This window comes from Marmota marmota, unplaced genomic scaffold (assembly GCF_001458135.2).
Source record: "Marmota marmota marmota unplaced genomic scaffold, marMar, whole genome shotgun sequence".
Classification (NCBI taxonomy): domain Eukaryota; kingdom Metazoa; phylum Chordata; class Mammalia; order Rodentia; family Sciuridae; genus Marmota; species Marmota marmota.
In genome coordinates, this window is record NW_026000136.1 from 3,960,950 (window position 1) to 3,981,591 (window position 20,642).

A 20,642-nucleotide genomic window follows, 5' to 3' on the forward strand; every position below is an offset into this window, starting at 1 on the left:
CAGATTTTACACAAAACCTTTTCTATTCATTTCTCAAAAACAAATCTAAAACTGGAGCTGGTAATCCAGCTCAGTTTTCCTGAAGGCAATAAATAAATAAAACACAGGGCCAGCCCTTAGGGACGTAGTCCAGCAAAGGCGGCCAAGCTGTAGACAGACAGACAGACGCGCCTAGTGAGGCCCTGTGAGGAAAGGTGAGTGCAGGTGTGGGTGAATCCTGAGCTGGGCAGGAGCAGGCTCAAATCTGGAGCTAATGGGGAGCCCTTGAGAATCTGGGGGACAACTCATTTCCATCTTGGGCAGATCTCTCTGGTGGCAATATAAAGAGTGGATCTGGGACACAGTTGCCTCCGTGCTGGGGAGAGACGGTGAGGAACATGTGGGGTAAGGAGGTGGGCTGGTGGGAAAGAAGCCTCACCCAGGAAGGGAAGCAGGGCCTCACCTTAACCCAACTTTTTTTTTTTTTTTTTTGGTACTAGGGATTGAACCCAGAGGTACTTTACTTCTAAGCTACATCCCCAGTTCTTTGTATTTTTTATTTTAAGGCAGGGTCTCACTAAATTGGTTAGGGCCTCACTAAATTGCTGATGCCAGCCTTGAACTTGCAATCCTCCTGCCTCAGCCTCCTGAGCTGCTGGGATTACAGGTGTGCACACTGCGCCCAGCTAAGCCAACATTTTTAAGCAGGTGACATTAAGAGGAGAGGCATGATGGTAGTTTTGATGGGCAAGGCAAGGACAGAGGCATCTCGGGTGGGAGGAGCCCTGAGCCTGACTCCCTCACTGAAAAGGCAGAAAATTGCAGCAGCTTAGGTCCCAAAGCCTGCTGTGGGTGGAGAGGTGCCTGCTGCCTGAGCGGGTCCCACAGGGAAGGGGTCAGTAGCCCACACTGGACAGTGGTCATGTCTTGTCTGTGATTCACGTCATCTACAATGTCCTCCTCGCCTGGTTCTGGCAGGACCGCTGCATCCGAGGTTTCCGTCGCTGTCACTGCGTGTTTGTGTCTTTCCCACAGCCAAAGTGGAAGCCCCGTTCTATGAGGAGTGGTGGTTCCTGCTGGTGATGGCTCTCTCCAGCCTGATCATCGTCCTGCTGGTAGTGTTCGCCCTGGTGCTGCACGGACAGAGCAAGAAGTACAAGAACTGCGGCGCAGGTGCGATGTCCCCTCCACCTTCCCCACTCCCAACGTCCCCGGTGCCCCTGAGCTAGGGGGTGACCTCGGGTCTCCTCCTCCGGACCTGCCGTGCCACTATCCACCTTTCCACTGCATTGGGGCTGTTGTGGACGAGGCAGATGCTGCGGGTCTGCTTTCTGGAGGCAGCAATTTGAGGCAGGCAATAGCTCAGGACCTGGCCCCCTGCAGATCAGCCATGTGCCTTGGACGCTGTGATGGGGGCATTTGGCACTCACTTGGTTCCCAGGGTCACGGTTCCCTCCTCTGAGCATTGCTCAGATGCTCTGTGTTTTTAAATGTTTAGAGAGGATGTGAATCAGTATTATAGAGTCCACTATGAGGAGAACAATGGACTGGACATCTCGACTGTTGGGGTGTCTTGTGGCTGTTACAGAAACGTTCCCCTGGAATTCCCTTCTCCTGGACCTGAGCTGGGGCCTTGTCTTATGTCCCCTGGTCCTGCTTTGAGCCCTCCAAGGGCCATTTCACTGTGACGCCCCCAGCATGTGCTTCCCGCTGGTGCAGGGCATGCACTTTATCAGAGAAGCCAACAAACGGACACAGTAGGCCAGGCCCAGAGGACACCCTGGGTGGCCCCATTCCTGTGGGGGTAGGAGCATTGGGAAGAGTACACGTCCTCCAGGGCTTCTCTGTGCAGAGGTGCAGATAGGAGAGTGCAGAGGACGCTCTTCACAGAGGGTGTTCACACAGTGAGAAGCCCGCACACCAAACGCTGAAGACTGGGGCACTTTGTGAGTTTACTCTCCTCAATTTTAAAAAGTTCTCATAATTACTAGTGAGTCCGCTTCTTTGCATCACCAGAAAACAGCTGAGCTTGGTGCCTGTTCCTGTCCCAGCCAGCGTCCTCCAGCTGAGCCCAAGGAGCTGACGGGCCTCTGACACTCAGACTCCAGCTGGACTGGGCCTCTTTCTAAGCCTGGCTCTGTCACTGGAGGTTTCCCGTCAGCGGTCCTTCTAGAAGTCCCTGATGAGGCGCTCTTAAAAATAGCCCAACCCGCGGGCCCCTGGGCTGAGGAGCAGGGCCCAGAACATCCTTATCCAGCCATCTGCAGTGTCCATCCTGACTCTGAAGGGGTTAATAGAACTGGGCACCTAGAACACCTTACCATTTGCTTTGGTAAAGTTAAGCAATTCATCCCGCAAAGAAAGGATTTATTTTTTTCTGTATAAATTCACTTCTAACAAGTGTCTGTAAATCAGATTTTATTCCTATGGGATTTACAATGTATGAATGGCATGTCATTTTACTGAGTTAATGCTATTACAGAATCCTATGTGTGGCGCATAGAAAATCTCCCTGCTTTTCACCCTCCTTCTCCATCTGGAAAGCAGACTTAAAAAGACAGATCTGACCTGCAGCTTCTGATACCCAGCCTCACCCTAGAGTATTAATTTAACATCATAATTGAAGCCTAGGAAAAAAGACAAGCTTGTCTCCAGGCCTGTCTACCCTCCCTGCCCAGGAGACACGCAGAACCTAAGCCAAGCCCGCTGGGTGTCACTCACACTCCTACCTGTGGGCACTCCCCAAGATGCCACCCGCGGCTGTGTTCCTTTCTGATTCTGGTCCTCTCCTGCCCCCCCCCCCCAACCCAAATCTCCACTCACGGGCAAGTTTTTCTCCATGTGCTGCTCTGCGCTTGTCCGTTTCTCTGTGGCTCACAGAGCAGTGCGACAGGTAGAGGATGCCAGGGGCCCCGTGGAGAGGAGCCTACCAGGGTTAACACGTAGCTGCCATGCCCTGGTTTGCACACGGGCTCTACCCTAGGGCCAGCAGAGTGGTGGGGGACAGAACAGATGAAGTCTGTGCCTCAGTGCAATGAGGGAAGGCAGAAGGCCATCTAAGGAACAAGCAAACGTCCTCCTGCAAAAGTCCCCCAGGCGGGCTAGCTCGGGATGGGGTCTGTAGGGATGCAGGTGTGGGGGGAGGAGGGTGCTCTGGGGACTGGGGAGGGAGCCAGCTGGTTTCACAACATCTGTCTCAGTCTGTTTTCTGTTGTTAATTACACTATACCACAGACTGGGCGGGTTATAAAGAAGAGAAGTTCACTTTGGCTCAGGGTTCTGGTCCAAGGTCCAGAGACACATCTGGTGACAACTGCCTTTTTGGCAGAGTCCCAAGGTGGTACAGGGCGTCACATAGTGTGAGACAGGGAGCACACAAGAGACCTGGGGAACCTGACTTTCAGAGCACACTCACTCTCAGATAACTCATTAATCCATCCATCAGATGAATGGATTAATCCACTCATAAGGGCAGACTTAATTCCTTCTTAGAGGTCCCACCTGGCCCCACCTCTTAATATCCCATAATGGGGATTAAATTTCATCAAGAGGCTCAGGGGACAAATCATTCAAACCACGGAAACATTTGCCCCCACCTGGAGCAAGGGGTGAGCAGGCCAGAGGAGCTGGGGAAGGGACTTCCAGCCCGAGCAATCAGGAGAGCGCGGAGGGGTGAGCCTGCCTAGGATCAGGGCCTCGGGGCTGATGAAGGGGACAGGCACAGAACAGGCCAAGTTCATGACAGGCATGAGGACCGGGGCTCCCATGGCCAACGAGAAGGGAGGCCATGTGGTTTGGTTTCCTTCACCCGCGTTCATTTCATCTGCTAATATGTTCTGGTGTGTATTAGTAAATCTACTTTTTTAAAAGTATACCGTTGGTTCACTGATTCAGTGACACACCACCAGCACTGCTGTCCATCTGGGAGCATTTTTCTTACTTAATTAAAAAGATCCTGTGCCCTTTCTTTAGCTACAATACCCATATACATTTCCCTTTAACTTCCTGTTTTTTTTTATATGACTGTGCATTTTTTATTTTGAAATTTATTAAGTATTTAACTTCCCTGACTTTAATAAATTTATGCATTCTAAGCACATTTTCATAAAATATCGGCCAGTAAACTGGTATTTTGGCATCAGGCAAAATAAACACTGAAATGCTAATATTGTCATTTTGCTGCAGCACAGCATTTGATACATAGCCATGCTCCCAGCTCAGCTGTACCTGCCTCCAGAGCTAAAGCATCTAGCAGGACCGCAGGCACTCCTGACCTTGACTGTGTGGCTTGGTGTGGCCATGGTCGGCAGGCTAGTAAAGCTGTGCTCACTTTCCTTGTGGGGCTTTAGGTAAGAGCATCTCCAACATGGAGGAATCTGTGACCCTGGATAATGGAGGATTTGCTGCCCTGGAGCTCAACAGTCGCCACCTCAATGTCAAGAGCACCTTCTCCAAGAAAAATGGGACCAGGTAAGGAGGCAACAGGTAGGCCTGGGTCAGCCAGGGCTGGGTGCTGGTCCAGGGCATGCCCACAGATTTCCACTGAGTCCCCCTGTGCTGGTCCAGAAAGCCGAGCATAACCCCACAACAGGCATGATTCCAAGACCCCAGGGTACATTGGCTCTGGCAGGGGTAAGGTTTCGGAGGGTGAGAGAAGTTTCCAGTGCATTTTCAGGGATATGAAAAAGAGGTGGGACCTCAGGTGTGGAGGCCCAAGACTAGGGCACCTGAAAGTCACCAGGTTAGCCTTCCCCGTCACTTAGTGGGAAACTCTGATCGGGAGTGCCTAGTTCAGGGGAGTCACACGGGCTGCAGCAGGCTCATGCATGTCCTAGAGGGGAAGTGGTTGCTTTTGTCATTTGATGGATTCCACGATTTCCTGCAATGCAAATGGCCATTTCAGATGTGTGCAGGAAAACAGCAAAAGTGACCTCCCACTCACTCAAGAGTGACCTCTTCCCTCCTATCCTTTTCCCAGTTTCAGCAGGAAGTAAGTTCCCCAGAGATGAGCAGGATAACCTTGACCTGCTTGACTTGTAGAGCCTGGTCTTCTGGTCTTGAGAGTCTGGTAGAAAAAACAAGACACCTGGAGATGTCCTCCTGGAGCAGACTCGCAGGGTCTTACCCATGCCCAGCAGCATGAGGGGCCTCTTCTTTCTGGGCCTGGCTCCACGGGGATTGGCTTTTATTGCAAAAACATCACATACCATCAGGCAGAGTAAAGGTCTCTATTTCCCTTCACACAGCTGCTTTCCCTTCTGCAAAAGCTCTTGTAGCAAGCATCGCCCACAGGTAGCCTCAGTGGTTCCTGTCCTCTGCCTGTTTGGGACACTCAAATTGCTGGAAGGGTGCTAAGGCCAGAGATTACAGAGGCCCTCAGCTTTTGGAGGAGGCAGGCAGCCAGTGGGTCTCCTACCTGCCATTGGCTCTTGGCCAGCACCCTGGAGGCCAGTCCCAGCAGAGCAGACTGCCACCCACCATATTGCTCTCCTAGGGCAGGAAGTAGGAGTGAGTGGTGATGTCTAGTCACATCTTTCACTCCACTTGTCTACTGAGAGGCAAGCTCACAGAATTGTCACAGAATTATGGAAAAGCAATCACATAATTTCAAGACCAAGAGGGACTCGTCACACAGAATTTTAAAATATTACATGCTCTGCTCCTTTGCTGCGATCTGTCTTCAGGCTCCTAAGAGAGGCTCGTAGCTTTGAAGCACATGGCCCCAGGACAGACAGCGGTCTGGTTTATTAAGTCATATGATTCCTCCCAAAAAAATTATTTTGTGGTGAAGTGGGAGGATCTCAACCCACAGAGATTTATTTCCCCGAGGGTTCCTGTAACAGGGAGAAATCAGTCTCGTATTAGTAGAACAAGAGCCTGCAGGTAACTCCAGGGATGCTGTTGGGATGGCTGGATAGCCAGGTCGGAGCTCCCCCGGTTGGTGAGGAAGCCTTGGGCAGAGGGGCACCACTAGCCTCCCAGCCAGGAAGTGTCCCAGAAGCTCAGGACTGTGAGGGCCTCTCATGAGCAGACCTGGGTAGGCCTACAGGCCATGGATCTGGGACATGATGGGTGGGCCACAGAGCATCTCTCTCTCCAGCATGTTTAGTGGCTATCTCTAAGCTCTAAGTCCACATCTCCAAGGTCACATTTTCATATTTCAGTTGATGCTTCTTAGCTCAGACAGTGCCTGGGCACAGCCTCTGGGTGGTCTGATGGGAGCCCAAGCCCTCAGCCCCGTTGACCTGCAGCCGTGGCATTCCGATGGCACTCACTGGGTTGGCTCAGGCATCCATGTCAACTGGCTCCAGGCAGCGTCCTGGACTTCCTGAAAGGGTCCATGCAAATCATCCTGAAGCTTCTGGAAACCAAGAACAAACTAAAACCAAGACAAAAAAAAAAAAAAAAAGTTTGGCTCTTTACCATCACCTTTCTAGTCTGAAGTCCCAAATGCGACAGAAGGATCCTGGGGCAGGTCTGCCTGTCTATGGGGCTCCAAAAGGGTGCAGACCCTTGGACAGGTAGGGCTGCTGGGCCTCGGTCCTCCAGCATCAGGTCCAAGGTACCTTAAGTGTGGCATGATTAGTTCCCGTCTCTTTGTTTATGTTGTGGTGCCCATTTCTTTGTGAGAAGACACCTTAGATTAAAAGATTTACCCAAATGGAACTAGGCACAGTGACATAAGCCTGTGAGTCCTGCTTCTCAGGAGACTGAGGCAGGAGGAATGCAAGTTCAAAGCCAGCCTCAGCAACTTAGTGAGATTCTATCCTCAATTAAAAGATAAAAAGGACTGGGTATGGGGCTGGGGCTGTAGCTCAGTGGTAAAGCGTTTGCTTCAAATGTGTGAGGCATTGGGTTCGATCTTCAGCACCACATAAAAATCAATAGAGACACTGTGTGTTCATCTACAACTAAAAAAATGTTTAAAAAATAAAAAAGGACTGGGTATATAGCACAGTATGAGGGAAAAAATGATTTACCCAAATGGTTATATGACAAATGAAGTCTTTCCAAAAATAAATTATCTTTGAAGTGGAAAGGAAGGAGGCCTTTGGGCCTTCCCTGAGCCTTTTCTGAAAAAAAAATGAGACAGAGCCAACCTGAAGGAGGCAGTAGCTATGCATAAAACCAGGGTTCCCCCCCACCACCACCACCACACGCCTCGTCTTCCCAGCGCCTGGCTTCCTGGACAGTGGCTTCTCCTTGCTTGATCACCAGGGTTACTTTAACCTCTGGGGGACAAAGGTCACCCCATCTGCAACCACCACCTGGCTCTGCACTCTGTCCTCCTAACATGAGAGTCCTGGACATGAGGACACTCCCCTCGAGGACATGGGCAGTACACTCTGCCTGTCTGGTGATCACAAACTAGCAAGTCCCTGAACAGGCCTGGGGCAGTAGGCTGTGCTCAGCCCTGCTGCATTTAAAGACGGATTGATTTGTGCTCTGAGTTTTCTCCCCAAGTGGTGACTTCTCCATCTGTAGAGCAGTCTGGGCTTTTACTCAGTCACAAGATGATAGTCACCAGGAGGTGAGGGCTGAGGCTGTGTTTGTTTTCTATTGCTGGTGACAAATGTAACTGCTTAAACCAACACACATTTACTGCCTCGCAGTTTCTGTGGGGGAGGACTTTGGGCCTGGCTCTGCTGGCCCTCTGCTGGGTTCCCAGGGGCTACAATCCTGGTGTAGTCAGGACGGTGTTCTCATCTGTAGCCTGGGCTAGGCAATATCTTCTTCCCCACTCACTCAGACTCTCAGTAGAACGCATTCCAACGGGCCCTGTGACCAAGGGCCCTGGCTTCTTCCTGCCATTGGCTGGTGCGAGGCCAGGAAGACTCTCTATTTCCAGTATCATTTAACCTCATGTGGTCCTGAGAGGGGTGGGAGAGACAACCCTCACCTTTTCCATATTCCATAACCTGATCCCAGCACAACACCCCTCTCCTTCCACGTATTACACTGGTTAGAAGCACATCACAGGCCCTGCCCATACTTGAGGAGACAGATGACCCAGGGGGCAGGGATGGGGACCACCTTAGAATTCTGCCCACCACAGAGGACAAATGCCATAGCAACCTTCCCTCCACCCTGACCCAACCCAGGATACCAGCTAGGGCTCACTTCTCGGGCACCTCCAGCTTGGCAGGTCAGACCATTCCCCATGGCTTCCGTCCCCTGCTCGCCACAGCACCAAGCACCTGCTCTGTCTTTGCTCCCAGCCACAGTGTCACCCACTTGAGCATCTTCTGGGACAGAACAGCTCACCCCATGCCCCAGGCCCAGCACAGTCCCTGGGCTGACAGGCACAGGAAGAGAGGCTGCAGAATCACCAGGTGGCCACAGTGGTGCATAGGCTGTGGCCTGCCTCCCATTCCATGGTCAAGGCCAGCAGTATCTTGGGAGGCCTTGGGGGAGTGTCTTTGCCCAGGGGTAACTTGCCATGTCCACTTTCATCCTAGGTCCCCACCGCGACCAAGCCCTGGTGGCCTGCACTACTCAGATGAGGACATCTGTGACAAGTACAATGGTGCCGTGCTGACAGAGGGCGGGAGCCTCAAGGGGAAGTCGGCAGATGCATCAGAGTCTGAGGTCAGTGTTGCTTCAGGACAGAGACCACCACTCCCTCCTTTTGTACTAAGCTTCTGCTTCCTCCGGGAAGTCCCCCTCCTTCTGTCTCACGCCCACCCCTGAGGCAGGAAGAACACAGGACAAAGCCTCACTTTACAGATGAAGAAAGTGCCAGAGCCCGAGTTCAGATGCCCACGCTGTGGCCCATGGGCACCTCCCATATGGCCTGAGCAGAGCAGATGCCTGGACAGATTCTTGGGGGAGCAGGTTCCCTTCTCAGATCCTGGGGTAAGAGATCAGCAAGGCAGGTATCCCCTCCTCCCACTCCTCGGGGGCTGCCCTGTAGAGCAAAGCAATGTCAGCTGAGAGAGCACCACCCAACAGGCCCTGTGCTTGGTGTCTGGACACTCTCACAAGCGCTGTCCTAACTAGGCCTAGAGCTTCTTAGCATTGGACCAACCCTAGTGAAGAATAAGGCCCAGCAAGGGTCAGTAACTGCCCAAAGTGGGCTTCAGAGCTGGAGGCCTGCTGCCTTCCATTTGCTTTCAGCATGAGCCTATATTTCCCAGGTTTCCACACATCTTGGTGGTCTCTAGACACAGTGCAGGGGGCTGAGCTGCAGCACTGACAGAAAGTGGAGCCCCTGTTCCTGGCCAGACAGTTGCTTCCTGTTCTTCCCTGGTATTAGCAAATCTCCCCATCCTGCCTCCTTGTGCAGAACAGTAGTTCTGGACCAGGTGACAGGGTGGGTCAGCCCAGCTGGAGACGCGTTCCTGTCCTCACTGAGCACTTGGAACTAGATGAGCTTCAGCCCCGCCCTGGGCCCTGGGCCCTGGGCCCATCTCTGGCCTCCTCCGCTTCTGTCTGGGTACCCAGCATTTCTCGAGAAGAGCCCGTCTCCTGTGTGAGGGCTCCCTGAGGCACAAGAGGACTTCAACCAGGGGGTATGCTGTGGGGGGGCTCTGAGAGGGGCTCCATGTACCCCCAGAGGAGTACACTGCCTCAGTATCTTAAATTAACCAGCCCAGACAACCAAAGCATCAATTAGAGTCTTGAATGAGTCCTACATGCTTTGTTTCAAGTATGCCAAGCCTGGAGAGGGGCGAAAATCAGGGAGCCATTTGCTGCACATACAGCCTGCCCCACCTCTCAGCATTCCTACTCTAAATCAATATTTAATCTAAAATAAGTCTCACCTTCATTTTGACCTGAATTCAGGCCTTATTGAGCCCCAAGGCTCGATAAAATGGCTTCTTTTAAATGGTTTGTATATGAACCCCATTGAGAGGGCAGCAGGTGGGTGCCAGGGAGGCCTGGCTCGCCTTGACTTTGCATGTTCTGTTTACAAAGGATGCTGGTGTGCATCTGCATCATTGCCTTGGGCTTGGCAAACAGCAAGCAGTGGTACAGATGTCCCAAAAGGTGCATTTGTCTAAATTTGAGGGTCTGTCGTGTAAAATCCTACAGAAACTGACCCACCCCACCTCTCCTGCTGAGGACACACAGCTGCTTGTCCCAAAAGCAGCATGTGTGGAAGCAGCAGCACAGCCTTCTAGCAGGACTTCCTGGCACCACTAGAAAGGCACACCTGCGGGAACTGCCTCAGTCTGTTCTTAACTCCTGGCTGGACACTCTCTCCAGTGTGGCACTGTGTGTGACGTCAGTAGCTACCGCACCAGCTAACATATGTTGGCTGTCGTTGTGGAACTGCGTATGGTTCACCTGCTCTGGGTGTGCATTGCCCTGAGGGACTGAGCATGGGCTACATTTGACCTCCTACAGCTAGTGCTCACACCAGCCCCATGACGGGGGGTGTCCTCCCTGTTTAGATACTAAGGTCATCCAAAGGTAGGAAGTGGAACTGGGTGCTCACAGATCCTTAGTCTCCAGAGCTCAGCCTAACCCTGCCCTTCCATCACCACCCAGCCCAGTGCGGGCAGTGGAGGTGTGTCCTAAAGCAGCCAGAACTGGATTCATGGATTCTGAACTATTTGTGCATCAAGGTATTCTCAGAATGGGCTCATGGAAGCCTTGGGTCTACTTCTCTCAAATGGGTGGGCTGTTTTGAGATTCAAATTCAGCTGATTTTTATGGAGGATTTCTAAATGCACCCAGGCCCTGAACTAGGCTGCACATCATGCATATGCCACACATGCAAATACATACACACCACATGCACACACACAGTGCTTACATGCATGCCTAAATATATAATCACACCTAAATACATATGTGCACATATACATGCATGCATACCTAAATACATTACACACCTTCACACACACCTAAAATCACATGTGTGCATATACATGTGCATACCTAAATGCACACTCATGCACATGTATGTGCATGCACATACACACATTAACACATATGCCTACTCACATACTTAAATACTCACTGCACCCATGCATGCCTAGACAAATACCCCCAGAGGAGCACACAGCCTCAGTATCTTACATTTCCCAGCATAGACAACCAAAGCAGCAATTAGAGTCTTGAATGAGTTTAGGTAGCATACATACCTAAACAGAAACATGAGCATACAGGTGTGAGCAGGGAGGTGAGTGTGCAGGAAGAGGGAGGGGAAGGAAGAGGGAAGGCATGGGGGGGGGGGGGACATGGAATCCACTCTAAATGGAATTCTGCACAGAGGTTGTCATCTCCTTGTAAGCCGGAGGAGGAGCGAGGCCACGAGAGGTCTTGGGATGTTCCCAAGGCACACACTAACGACCTGGGCCCAGCAGTGGGCTCTAAGTTCCGTCTTTCCCACCGCACCTGCCATTCAGAACTGAGCTGCTGAGGCACAGTCATGTGGCAGGGGAGGCCAGGGCCCATGAGGGAACTGCCTGCTCCGTTGGCAAGACCTGAGAGGGTTCCGTATGTTCCACAGATACACCTCCGGGTTCCAAATATCTTTTGGGCATGGGCTCCTTACAGAAGCCAATGAAAGGGGTAGCCATTCTCCCCACCTATATATAGAATGTTACCTAGGACCTCCCTGAAGCCTCTCATAGGTCACTTGACCTAAGGTCCCCAAGTCCCAGCTAAGAATACTGGGCCTGAACCACTGGGTAGCTAAAACATGCCCTGCATTTTTGGAGAGTCCTTTGCTAAATAATCTTGTTGATCCCATCTTAAACCTTATGAACTTGGGAGATTTGCAGGCACTGAGTATTCAGGAAATCCCAACATAGGGACTGGGACTTAGACCATTCTCGAAGTGCCAGTTCAGATGGCGAAGTTCACTTTGAACCATGTTTTAAATGACTGGATTGAGACATGATCCACAGGCTGCATGGCTCACCATTCATGCAGCTCACCACTTGAAGAGCACAGTTCAGTGGTCTCGGTGTATTCACAGAGTGGAGCAGCCATTCCTACAAACTCTAACATTGTTATAACCCCCAAAGACATCCTATTCCATTACCAGCCTCTCCCCAACCCCAACCACCAAGATCCCACCTTTCCCCACCTGCCTGCCCCAGACCTTGGCACCACTCACCAATTTTCTGCCTCCTTAGATTTGCCTCTGATGGACAATTCTTTTTTTTTTTTTTTTAATAACTGAAGATATTTAATCTAGAGGAAAAAAAATACTTGGGAAACACGTGATAGATATTGTTAGATACTTAAAAGGGCAACCACAAGGAAGAATGTCTAGATTTACTAATATCAATACCCATGAGTAAATTAATGGACATATTCTCTGACTTAATATGAAGACTTTTAAAACACGACTGTGGAGGAGTGTTCAGGTAGGGTCAAATGACCAATGATCAGGAGTGTTTCATAAGCAGGAGCAGGTAGGAACTAAGCCACTGTACGGTGTTTATGGTGTTTTCCAGTTAAAGAGGTACTATGAGCAGCTTCTGTCCAGTAAATTACTGTCACTCCTCTTGGGCTTGAGTGTTGGTTACTCTAAAGAGGAATTTTGGGAAGGTAATAACATTGGCTTCTCAAATTTAGTCAGACAGAAGCCTTCATGCAGATAATCTTTGTGATTCTCCAAACACCCACTCAACAACTGGTCTCAAAAATACCCAGTACTTACTTCGTTTTACCCACTTCACAATATGCTCAATATGAGCAGTTTGATTCCCAAGCCTTGGTCAGGCACGAGTATTTCTTGTGAGCCATAGTTTTAGGCTTAAGAGCCTTTGTTGGGGGAGAACCCTCTGCCCACAAGGGACTGTGACCATAGAAATCAGTAGAAGGAGAGGGATCTAATGAGTCTTGGGGAGATTTCCTAATACCAATACCCATGAGTATTGGTAAAGGCCTAAAGGTCCCATCCTGGTACCATCACTGTCTGATGGACATTTCATCTAAATAAATCAGATTGTCTTTTGTGACCAGTTTATTTATTTCAGCATAATGTTTTCATTGAATGGATACACCACATTTTAAAACTAGTTTTATGAAGGTTTGTGTCCAGGATCCCTAAGACTACTCCAAGTCCAGTGATTCGCTAGGACTCAACAGGACTCAGCTGTGCTTATGACTGAGAGATATGACAGAGAGAGGACAGAGCACAGTCAACTGCAGGCATCCCTGGGGGTGCTGCTTAGAGGACTCAGCTCCTAGGCTCACAAATATGCCAAAACTCCATCCCTGGATTATAGGATTGGTTCACTGTGCCTAAACTGTATCTCAAAGTATATTCTAATTTTCCTTCTAATTTCTTCTTTGACATGTTGGTTATTTAGGAGCATATTTTTTTAAAGAGAGAGAGAGAGAATTTTTTAGTATTTATTTATTTATTTATTTATTTTTAGTTTTCGGTGGACACAACATCTTTATTTTATTTTTATGTGGTGCTGAGGATTGAACCCAGCACCCAGAGCATGCCAGGCGAGCGTGCTACCACTTGAGCCACATCCCCAGCCCAATATTTTTAATTTTCTTATATTTTAAATTTTCTACTATTGACTCTTTCTTTTTTGTGTGGGGGTGTGGGTTACTGGGAATTGAACTCAGGGGCACTTGATTATTGAGCCACATCCCCAGCCCTATTTTGTATTCTATTTAGAGACAGGGCCTCACTGAGTTGCTTAGTGTTTCACTTTTATGGGAGACTGGCTTTGAGCTCATGATCCTCCTGCTTCAGCCTCCCAAGCTGCTAGAATTACAGGTATGTGCCACTACGCCCAGCTTCTATTGATTATTTCTAATCATATTTTTAATTCTTTTAAATTTGTTGAATCTTCTTGTACAGTCTAGCATGTAGTCTATACTGGAGAGTGTTTTGCATTCACTTAGAAGAGTATGTTATTCTACTATATTGGATAGAGAGTTCTGTATGTTTGTTCTAATTGATTTACAGTATTATCTTCTGTTTATTTGATATTATTTGCCATCTCTTAACGTAGTGAAGTCTCCAACCATAGTTGTTGAATTGCACTTTTATATCCCCAGTTCTATCAATTTTAATTTCATGTATTTTGATACTCTATGATTAGGAACAAATGTTTATAATTGCTTTTATCTTCTCCATGGATTGACCCTTATATTCACATAGAAGTCTCCTCTTTGACTCCAGTAGTATTTTGTCTTAAGGTCTATTTTGTCTATTAGCATAGCCATTTCAATTATCTTTTGGTTACTATTTACATAGTATATAATTTTTATTCTTTTATTTTCAACCTATTTGTGTCTTTGAATTCAAAATGTGTCTTTTATAGAAAGTATATATTTGAATCATGTTGTTTTAATTATTATGCCCATCTCTGCCTTTTAATTGGACTTTTTAATCCATCCACATTTAACGTAATGATAACTTAAGTAGAATTTATGTCTGACATTTTAATGTCCTAATTTCTCTATGTTTTTGATCCTACTTTCTTTTTTGTTATGTGGATATTTTCTAATATACCACTTTAATTCACTCACTCTTGCTTTTACTACTTTTTAGTTATTTTCATAGTGATTTGCTCCAGAATCATTTTCCACTTCAGATTTATCCTGAATATCAGGATAAATACATGTAGAGAACTATGTCCCCCCCCCCTTTTTATGATATTATTATACACATGTGTCCAAGGAGGTTAGAAAATCAAGAATGTGTTTCATAATCAATACTTTACATAATTACATGTCTTTTAGAGAAGCTGAGAGAGGGAGAGCAAGTGTGTATTTGGAGAGTTTGTCATTCCCACCATTTCTGGTGCTCTTTTGTTCCTCCTGTGGATTCAGCCTGTCCGCAGGGGTCAGTTTCCTACTCTGCTGCCTCCTTTGTGTTGCTGTTGTTCTCTGTGTTACATTTCTATAGGTTTATAGGCCCAGTGGTACAATCATACACATACTATTTTATGCACCACTGCTTTCTAAATCAGAAAAGAGAATATGTAATTATTCTGTCTTTTATAATTTTCTATGCATTCACCTTTTTTTTTTTTTTTTAATTTTGTATGTCTATGTTTGATTTACTGTCCGGTGTCAGTTGCTTTCCAATGAACAACCCTCCTATAGTACTTCTTGCAAGGCAGTCTGCTAGCAGTTAATTTTTCTCAGTTTCCATATATCTGGAAAGTCTTTATTTCACTTTCATTTTTGAAAATAGGTTTGCTGGATGTAGAATTCCTGACTGGCAGTTTTCCTTCAGAATTGTGAGCATATTACCCTGTCCTGCTGCCCACCTTATTTTCTGACTGGAAGTCAATTGTAATATTATTTATGTTCCCTTGTATATGAGGAGTCCTTGTTCTTTTGCTAATTTCAAGAGTTTCTTGTTCTTCAAAATTTTGACTATGCAGTGCCTGGGGGTAGATCTCTTTGCGTCCATCTTGCTTGGAGCTTACTGAAGCTCATTGGATAGGCAGATGCCTTTAGATGAAACTTGGGAAACTTGAAATCATTGTACTTTCAGTGTTTTGTTTCCTTGCCTCTTTCTCCTGTCCTTCTGCGCTCTCTTTACACAGTGTTGGCGTACTTAGCGCTCTTGCATTTAGTGCTCTGTTCATTTCTATTTTTTTTCAGATTGCATAGTCTCCATTTATCTATCTTCAAGTGTTTCCTCTGCTAGCTCAAATCTACTGTTGAGCCCCAATAGTGCATTTTTTTTATTTTAGTTATTGTATTATTTTAACTCTGCAGGTTTCCAGTTGGACCCTTTTTTAAAATTCCTATCTCTTCATGGATACTCTCTACCTGCTGTGATATGGTCCTCACGTCTTCCCTTGATTCCTTGGATGTAGCTTCCTAGTTCTTTGACCCTCATTGTCACAGACTCTCTGGGAGTCTCTGCCTGGTTAGTCCAACCTTGGGCCCCTCCAGGGCTGGGGCCCCCCTAAGTGTGCCTTGCATCTTCCTGGGGTCTATAGCAGGTGATTTGGGATGGCATCTTGTGGCAACTCTAAATGCTGATGTCCATCCCTTGAGGACTGTCATTGGCTTATCTCTTGTTAGTCTCCTGGCTGGACCAGCTCTGTGAGGTGTTTCCTCTCAGTGTGCATGCTCTGGTGTCACTCCTCAGCGGGGGTGGCTGTGCAGTCTCCCTGGCCACCAAGGATGACATGGTTTTATTTGGACTCTCCTTGTTCCCTTTTCTCACCTCCCATGAATGTTCTGCAGGGTCCATCTCCACTGGCATCACACCCAGTGACTCCCCTCTACTCCCCACTAGTTATGTTATTGTGACAGCATCTTGAAGCATAATTATTCCATACACGGATCCAGTTAATGTCCAGCCCTTTGCAGTGGCCAGAGGATGTCAATATCTGAAGCTGGCTCTGTCTCTCTCCCTGTTGAGCTGCTGGCTGGTTTACAGCTTCACTTGTCACCATGGTGGAGTCACCAGCTCTTACTGCCCCCACCCCAGTCTCCTCTGTCTTCACCCACGCCCTTAGGCAGGCTCCATTCTCTATTCCTATGTGTTATCTCCCCCACACACCAATGACCCCATGTCACTGCACCAGAGTGGGGGTGGGGACAGTGACCCTCTTCTCCCATGACCACTTGCCACACAAGTGGAACTGGTTGAGATGGTCGCCCCCTGTTCTAGGCTTGCTCCTTCCCATGTGGAGTTTCTTCCTACAAACAAGTTAGGTGGGGGCAGCTCGGCCCAGTGCTCTCAGTCTTGCACAGCTGGTGCAGACCCTGCAGCCTAAGAGGGAAGGCTGGCAAGGGGACAGAGCCCAGTCTCCTGGCCACACCTGCCTGGAATAGGGCCTCTTGAACAGGCAGCTGGCTTGGGGAGAGAGGAAGTTGAACAAGAGTTGCTGGCAGCTCACCCACACTCTATCCAGGTTAGACCGAGTTCCTAGACCAGCAGTTCTGTCTTCCTGGCCACATCTGCCCAACGTAGTTTCTGTCACACTAAGCCGGGAGTGGGATAAAGGGCGGAGAGCATCTGTGGCTCAAACACCACTGACTGGCACTATCCTTAGAGATATTTAGCAGGTTTTCTTGTATGAATCTTTTCCCATTTGCTATCTGCTCAGGTGGTTGTTTATCAAATAATTTTCACCAGTAATCATTCCCCTGAGGAGAGGGTCCTCAAGCTCCTCATGCCACGGTTCTGGAAGTATCTTTTGCTGTCATGATTGATCATTCCCACACTCGGAGGGGCCTAGAAAGAAACATTTGCTGAGTGCTGCTGTTTATTTTCCTAATGTAGCGTTGACTTCTGGTCGGGTCCTTTAACTCCAAACAGAAACGGAGCTTTAGATGAGGCCCACAGAGAGACAGGAGGAGTCACAGGAAGCAGGCTGAGGGCTGATCAGCAATAGAACCAGCCCCAAAGCTGCGGCCCTCATTTGCATGCAGTACTCTCCACTCAGAGACTGGGGTTTAGATTTCAGGTGGTTATCCTTCCTGCTGGAGGCAGCTTATAGATTCAAACACAATGAACCAAACTCTAGGGATAAAGAGTCATGACACTCTTTGCCTCAGGTTCAAGTCAGTGGCTTCGTGGAGTGTGGACTCAGGTTAAACCCTCAGACAGGGCCCGTGTCCCTACTCCCCCGCTTCTCCAGAGCTCAGCGGATGAGGAATTAGAAACCTATCTGGTCTCTGCTGGAAGAATTCTGAGAAGCTAATATTTCACTAAGAAAATAACGGTGCCATGCTTTTCTCCCCAGGGCATTTTAAAACCATTTTCAAAAATATTGTCAAAGTGGAAATTCTATGAGCAAGCTCGCAGGTGCACAGGACCAGCCTGGTCACATGACATGCTCTGGGGCTCTTTCTGTTGCTCTGGTTAGAAATGAGAGGATTTGTCACCTTTCCTCACACGGCTGCTTGTGAATGTTATCAGAATGGCTGTTGGAATCACATGTGAAAACTGATTTTGAAATCCAAAGAAACCGTTTTCAAAATCCCTCCAGCTCTGGCCAACTTAGACCAGCCTCTTGTACCTGGTGAACTCCCTAAGTGCTTGCCAGAGTAGAACCCCAAGGGCTGAGAAGGTCTCTGAGGTGCTGCCAGGCCTCTGTGCACCCTTGGGGACTCTCACAGTCAGCTGGACACTGCATCCAATCACATTTTGTTCTCCTGTGGTTTCCTGGGAAACCAACACACACTGCAACTTCACATCACACAGGAAACTTTGAAAAAAAAGAAAAAGGCCCTGCAGCATTTCCTCTTTGTCAATAATTTTCACTCACTAAAATACATCCCCATTAAAAAATAATAAAGTCATATAAACAATAAACAGAGCCAGTGACAGGAGGAGGGATGGCGTTTTAATGCTGTCCTTTATCGGGGACCCAACAGCACAGTCTGAGCAGGAGCCAAAAGCTCTGCTGACATCTCCTTGTCACTTAACCCTGGGGACCTTCTCCTGACTCTTCCCTATGAAGAGCAAGAAGCAAAGAAGCCCCTCTTAGTCTCTCCTCTGAGTTCCTTTCCGCATGATGGTTTTGATGCCAGACACTGGGAACTTTGACTCAATGACAACAGAAATGAAACCAAGTCCCACAAATACAAACATGCAGACAAATCCTTTACTAGAGCCTCCACTGGAAGTGAGACCCAGCTCCCACATCAAAGTGTCAGGTCGGCTCCCTGGAACTGAAGAAAGGAGACAGGTTCATCATCTGCTAGCAGGTGGTGCTGAGGAACATGGCCCTGAGGAGCCATGTTGTGACAGCCCCTGGCTGTAGTGATGTGCCTGGCACTGTCTCACACATTTGGTACTTGAAGTAAGGCAGGACCTATCTGTGGCTGTCAGGTATGAGCCAAGGCCCAGGGGTGCACTTGTCCTTTGGTCCTACTGTCTCAGTTTTGCTCTCTCAGATGGATTTTGGAATCCCTTGCCTGAGTGAGTCCATGGGCGAGGCCTGCGCCAGGCTCCAACCTCCAGCTTTGTCCTCACACCAAGAGCCCCTCCCTCCCAGATGCTCTATGGAAACCCAGAGGCCCGAGTCTGCCTGGCTCAGCCTATGTTACGTGCCCACCCAGGTTCCAGCTACTGCCCTCTGAGAGGCAAGAGCCTTTCATCCCAGGGGATGAGGAAGGATGGCTTCCTTCCAAGAACAGGTCAAGGCCAATACCAATGCTGGACATCCTGTGTGCTGGACAGCCACCCCCAGTACGTGTCTCCTGCCAAGACCCCTTCTTAGCAGCCACATTTATCACAGACCCCTCTTCTGGCACCATAGCATGTTTAGACCTTTGGTTGGAGCCGTGCAACATGATGCATATAAGAAGTCTTCAATAAAAGGCATTTTATTAATCACGGAAACAGGAACCTGTGTGGAACAGGGTATGTTCATCCTCTAAGTGGGTCTCGATGATGTACTCTTGTTAACCCAGGCTCCTGGGAGGATGCAGTGGCCCATTCCAGGTCCCCCTGCTTCCCCTACAGCACAGGAGGAGGGGTGGGCAAGGGCACCAGGAGGGCAGAGGGAAGCCCCAGTGGATGAGTGACAGGTTTACTGAAGCAGAATTAATGGCTCATGTTCCCACTGAGCGCCATGGTTCCTCCACCACTAGGAGACTTGATCCGAGATACGCTCACAGCGAGGGTGTCTGTCTACCTTTTATTGGACAAGTAAATGTCCCCTACCCGTTCCTAGCAAGGCTTCATTCCTGCTGACTTTGAGATACCCTCAGTGTGGCCTGGCCAGTGTGACCTGAGGTCACTTGAATTTGTCAATCTCGATTCTTTCAGACAAAACGAGGAACCTGTATCCAGTCACTGCCTCTCCCCTTCCCTCCAGCCTCCTCGTGGTAGGGGGTGGAAGAGGGAGGCCATGGGGCACTGAAGATGTGGCCTGCAGGGGTAATAACCAGGTGTAACGTCCATCCTCAGATGACCATGACTTTAACCCTAGTGTGTAAAACATGGAACAAAATTGCCATCGCCCATGCCTAACTTTTCTGTGAGTTTCTCGTGAGAACAGTGATGTCATTAAGGCCTTTCCAACACCCCTCTCTCCCCTAAGCTTCAGGAAATTCAGAATTGAAGTTGGCGTCTAAAGACGGGGCAACTCAATTCAGGGCTGACAATGTAGAGTCCTTATGCTTCTGTGGGGTGATCGGTTCCCTCTTCTCCAGTCTTAATGTCCACAGAACCTTCTCAACCACCTGGAGTCTTCTAGAAAACAGATGGAAAGTGCATCTAGACAGCAGCCACAGTATAGGTCCTTGATCTCCTACCGGGAAGGCCAAACATACTTTGTAACTCCACATTAGTGGACGAGGACCAACCCTGCGTTCAGTGACACCCAGCACAGTGAACAGTCACTGCGCCATCACACACACCCGTATTTCCTCAGCAAGAGTTCAGGATCAACTGCCCACATTAGTTCAGCTCTGCAGCAGCTGTCTTCAGGCAGGGCAGCCTTCCACCAGATGAGTTTAAAAAGTTTTGGATTTCAGAGCACTGTGGGTTTGGGGTTGTTGGGTAGCATGAGGGAGTTGGGTCGGTTGAGCTGGTGGGAAGGAGATGTCAGGAGATGGGAGTAAGTTCCTGTCCACGGAGGCACAAAACCCTTGGCTTAGGCACTCAGGCATGGACTCCTAAATTTGGCTGGACTCTCCGAGCCTCATTGTTCATCCATGAAATGGGATTAACCGCACAGCACAGGCCAGCAGGCAGTTGTAGATTCTGCAAGTGGATTAATCTGGTATGTGATAAGTGGTCACTAAAA

At 48.7% G+C, this 20,642-nt stretch overlaps 1 protein-coding gene across 4 annotated transcripts in view; it reads left to right on the top strand.

The window, feature by feature from the left end:
- Positions 1-20,642, top strand: part of Sdk1 (sidekick cell adhesion molecule 1) — a 521,957-nt gene that overhangs the window by 495,845 nt on the left and 5,470 nt on the right. For all 4 annotated transcript variants that reach the window (XM_048785279.1, XM_048785280.1, XM_048785281.1 and 1 more), the window contains 3 exons: positions 1,015-1,152; positions 4,329-4,449; positions 8,439-8,568. In XM_048785279.1, coding sequence (XP_048641236.1) covers positions 1,015-1,152; positions 4,329-4,449; positions 8,439-8,568 — 389 coding nt within the window. The remainder of the gene's footprint in view (positions 1-1,014; positions 1,153-4,328; positions 4,450-8,438; positions 8,569-20,642) is intronic.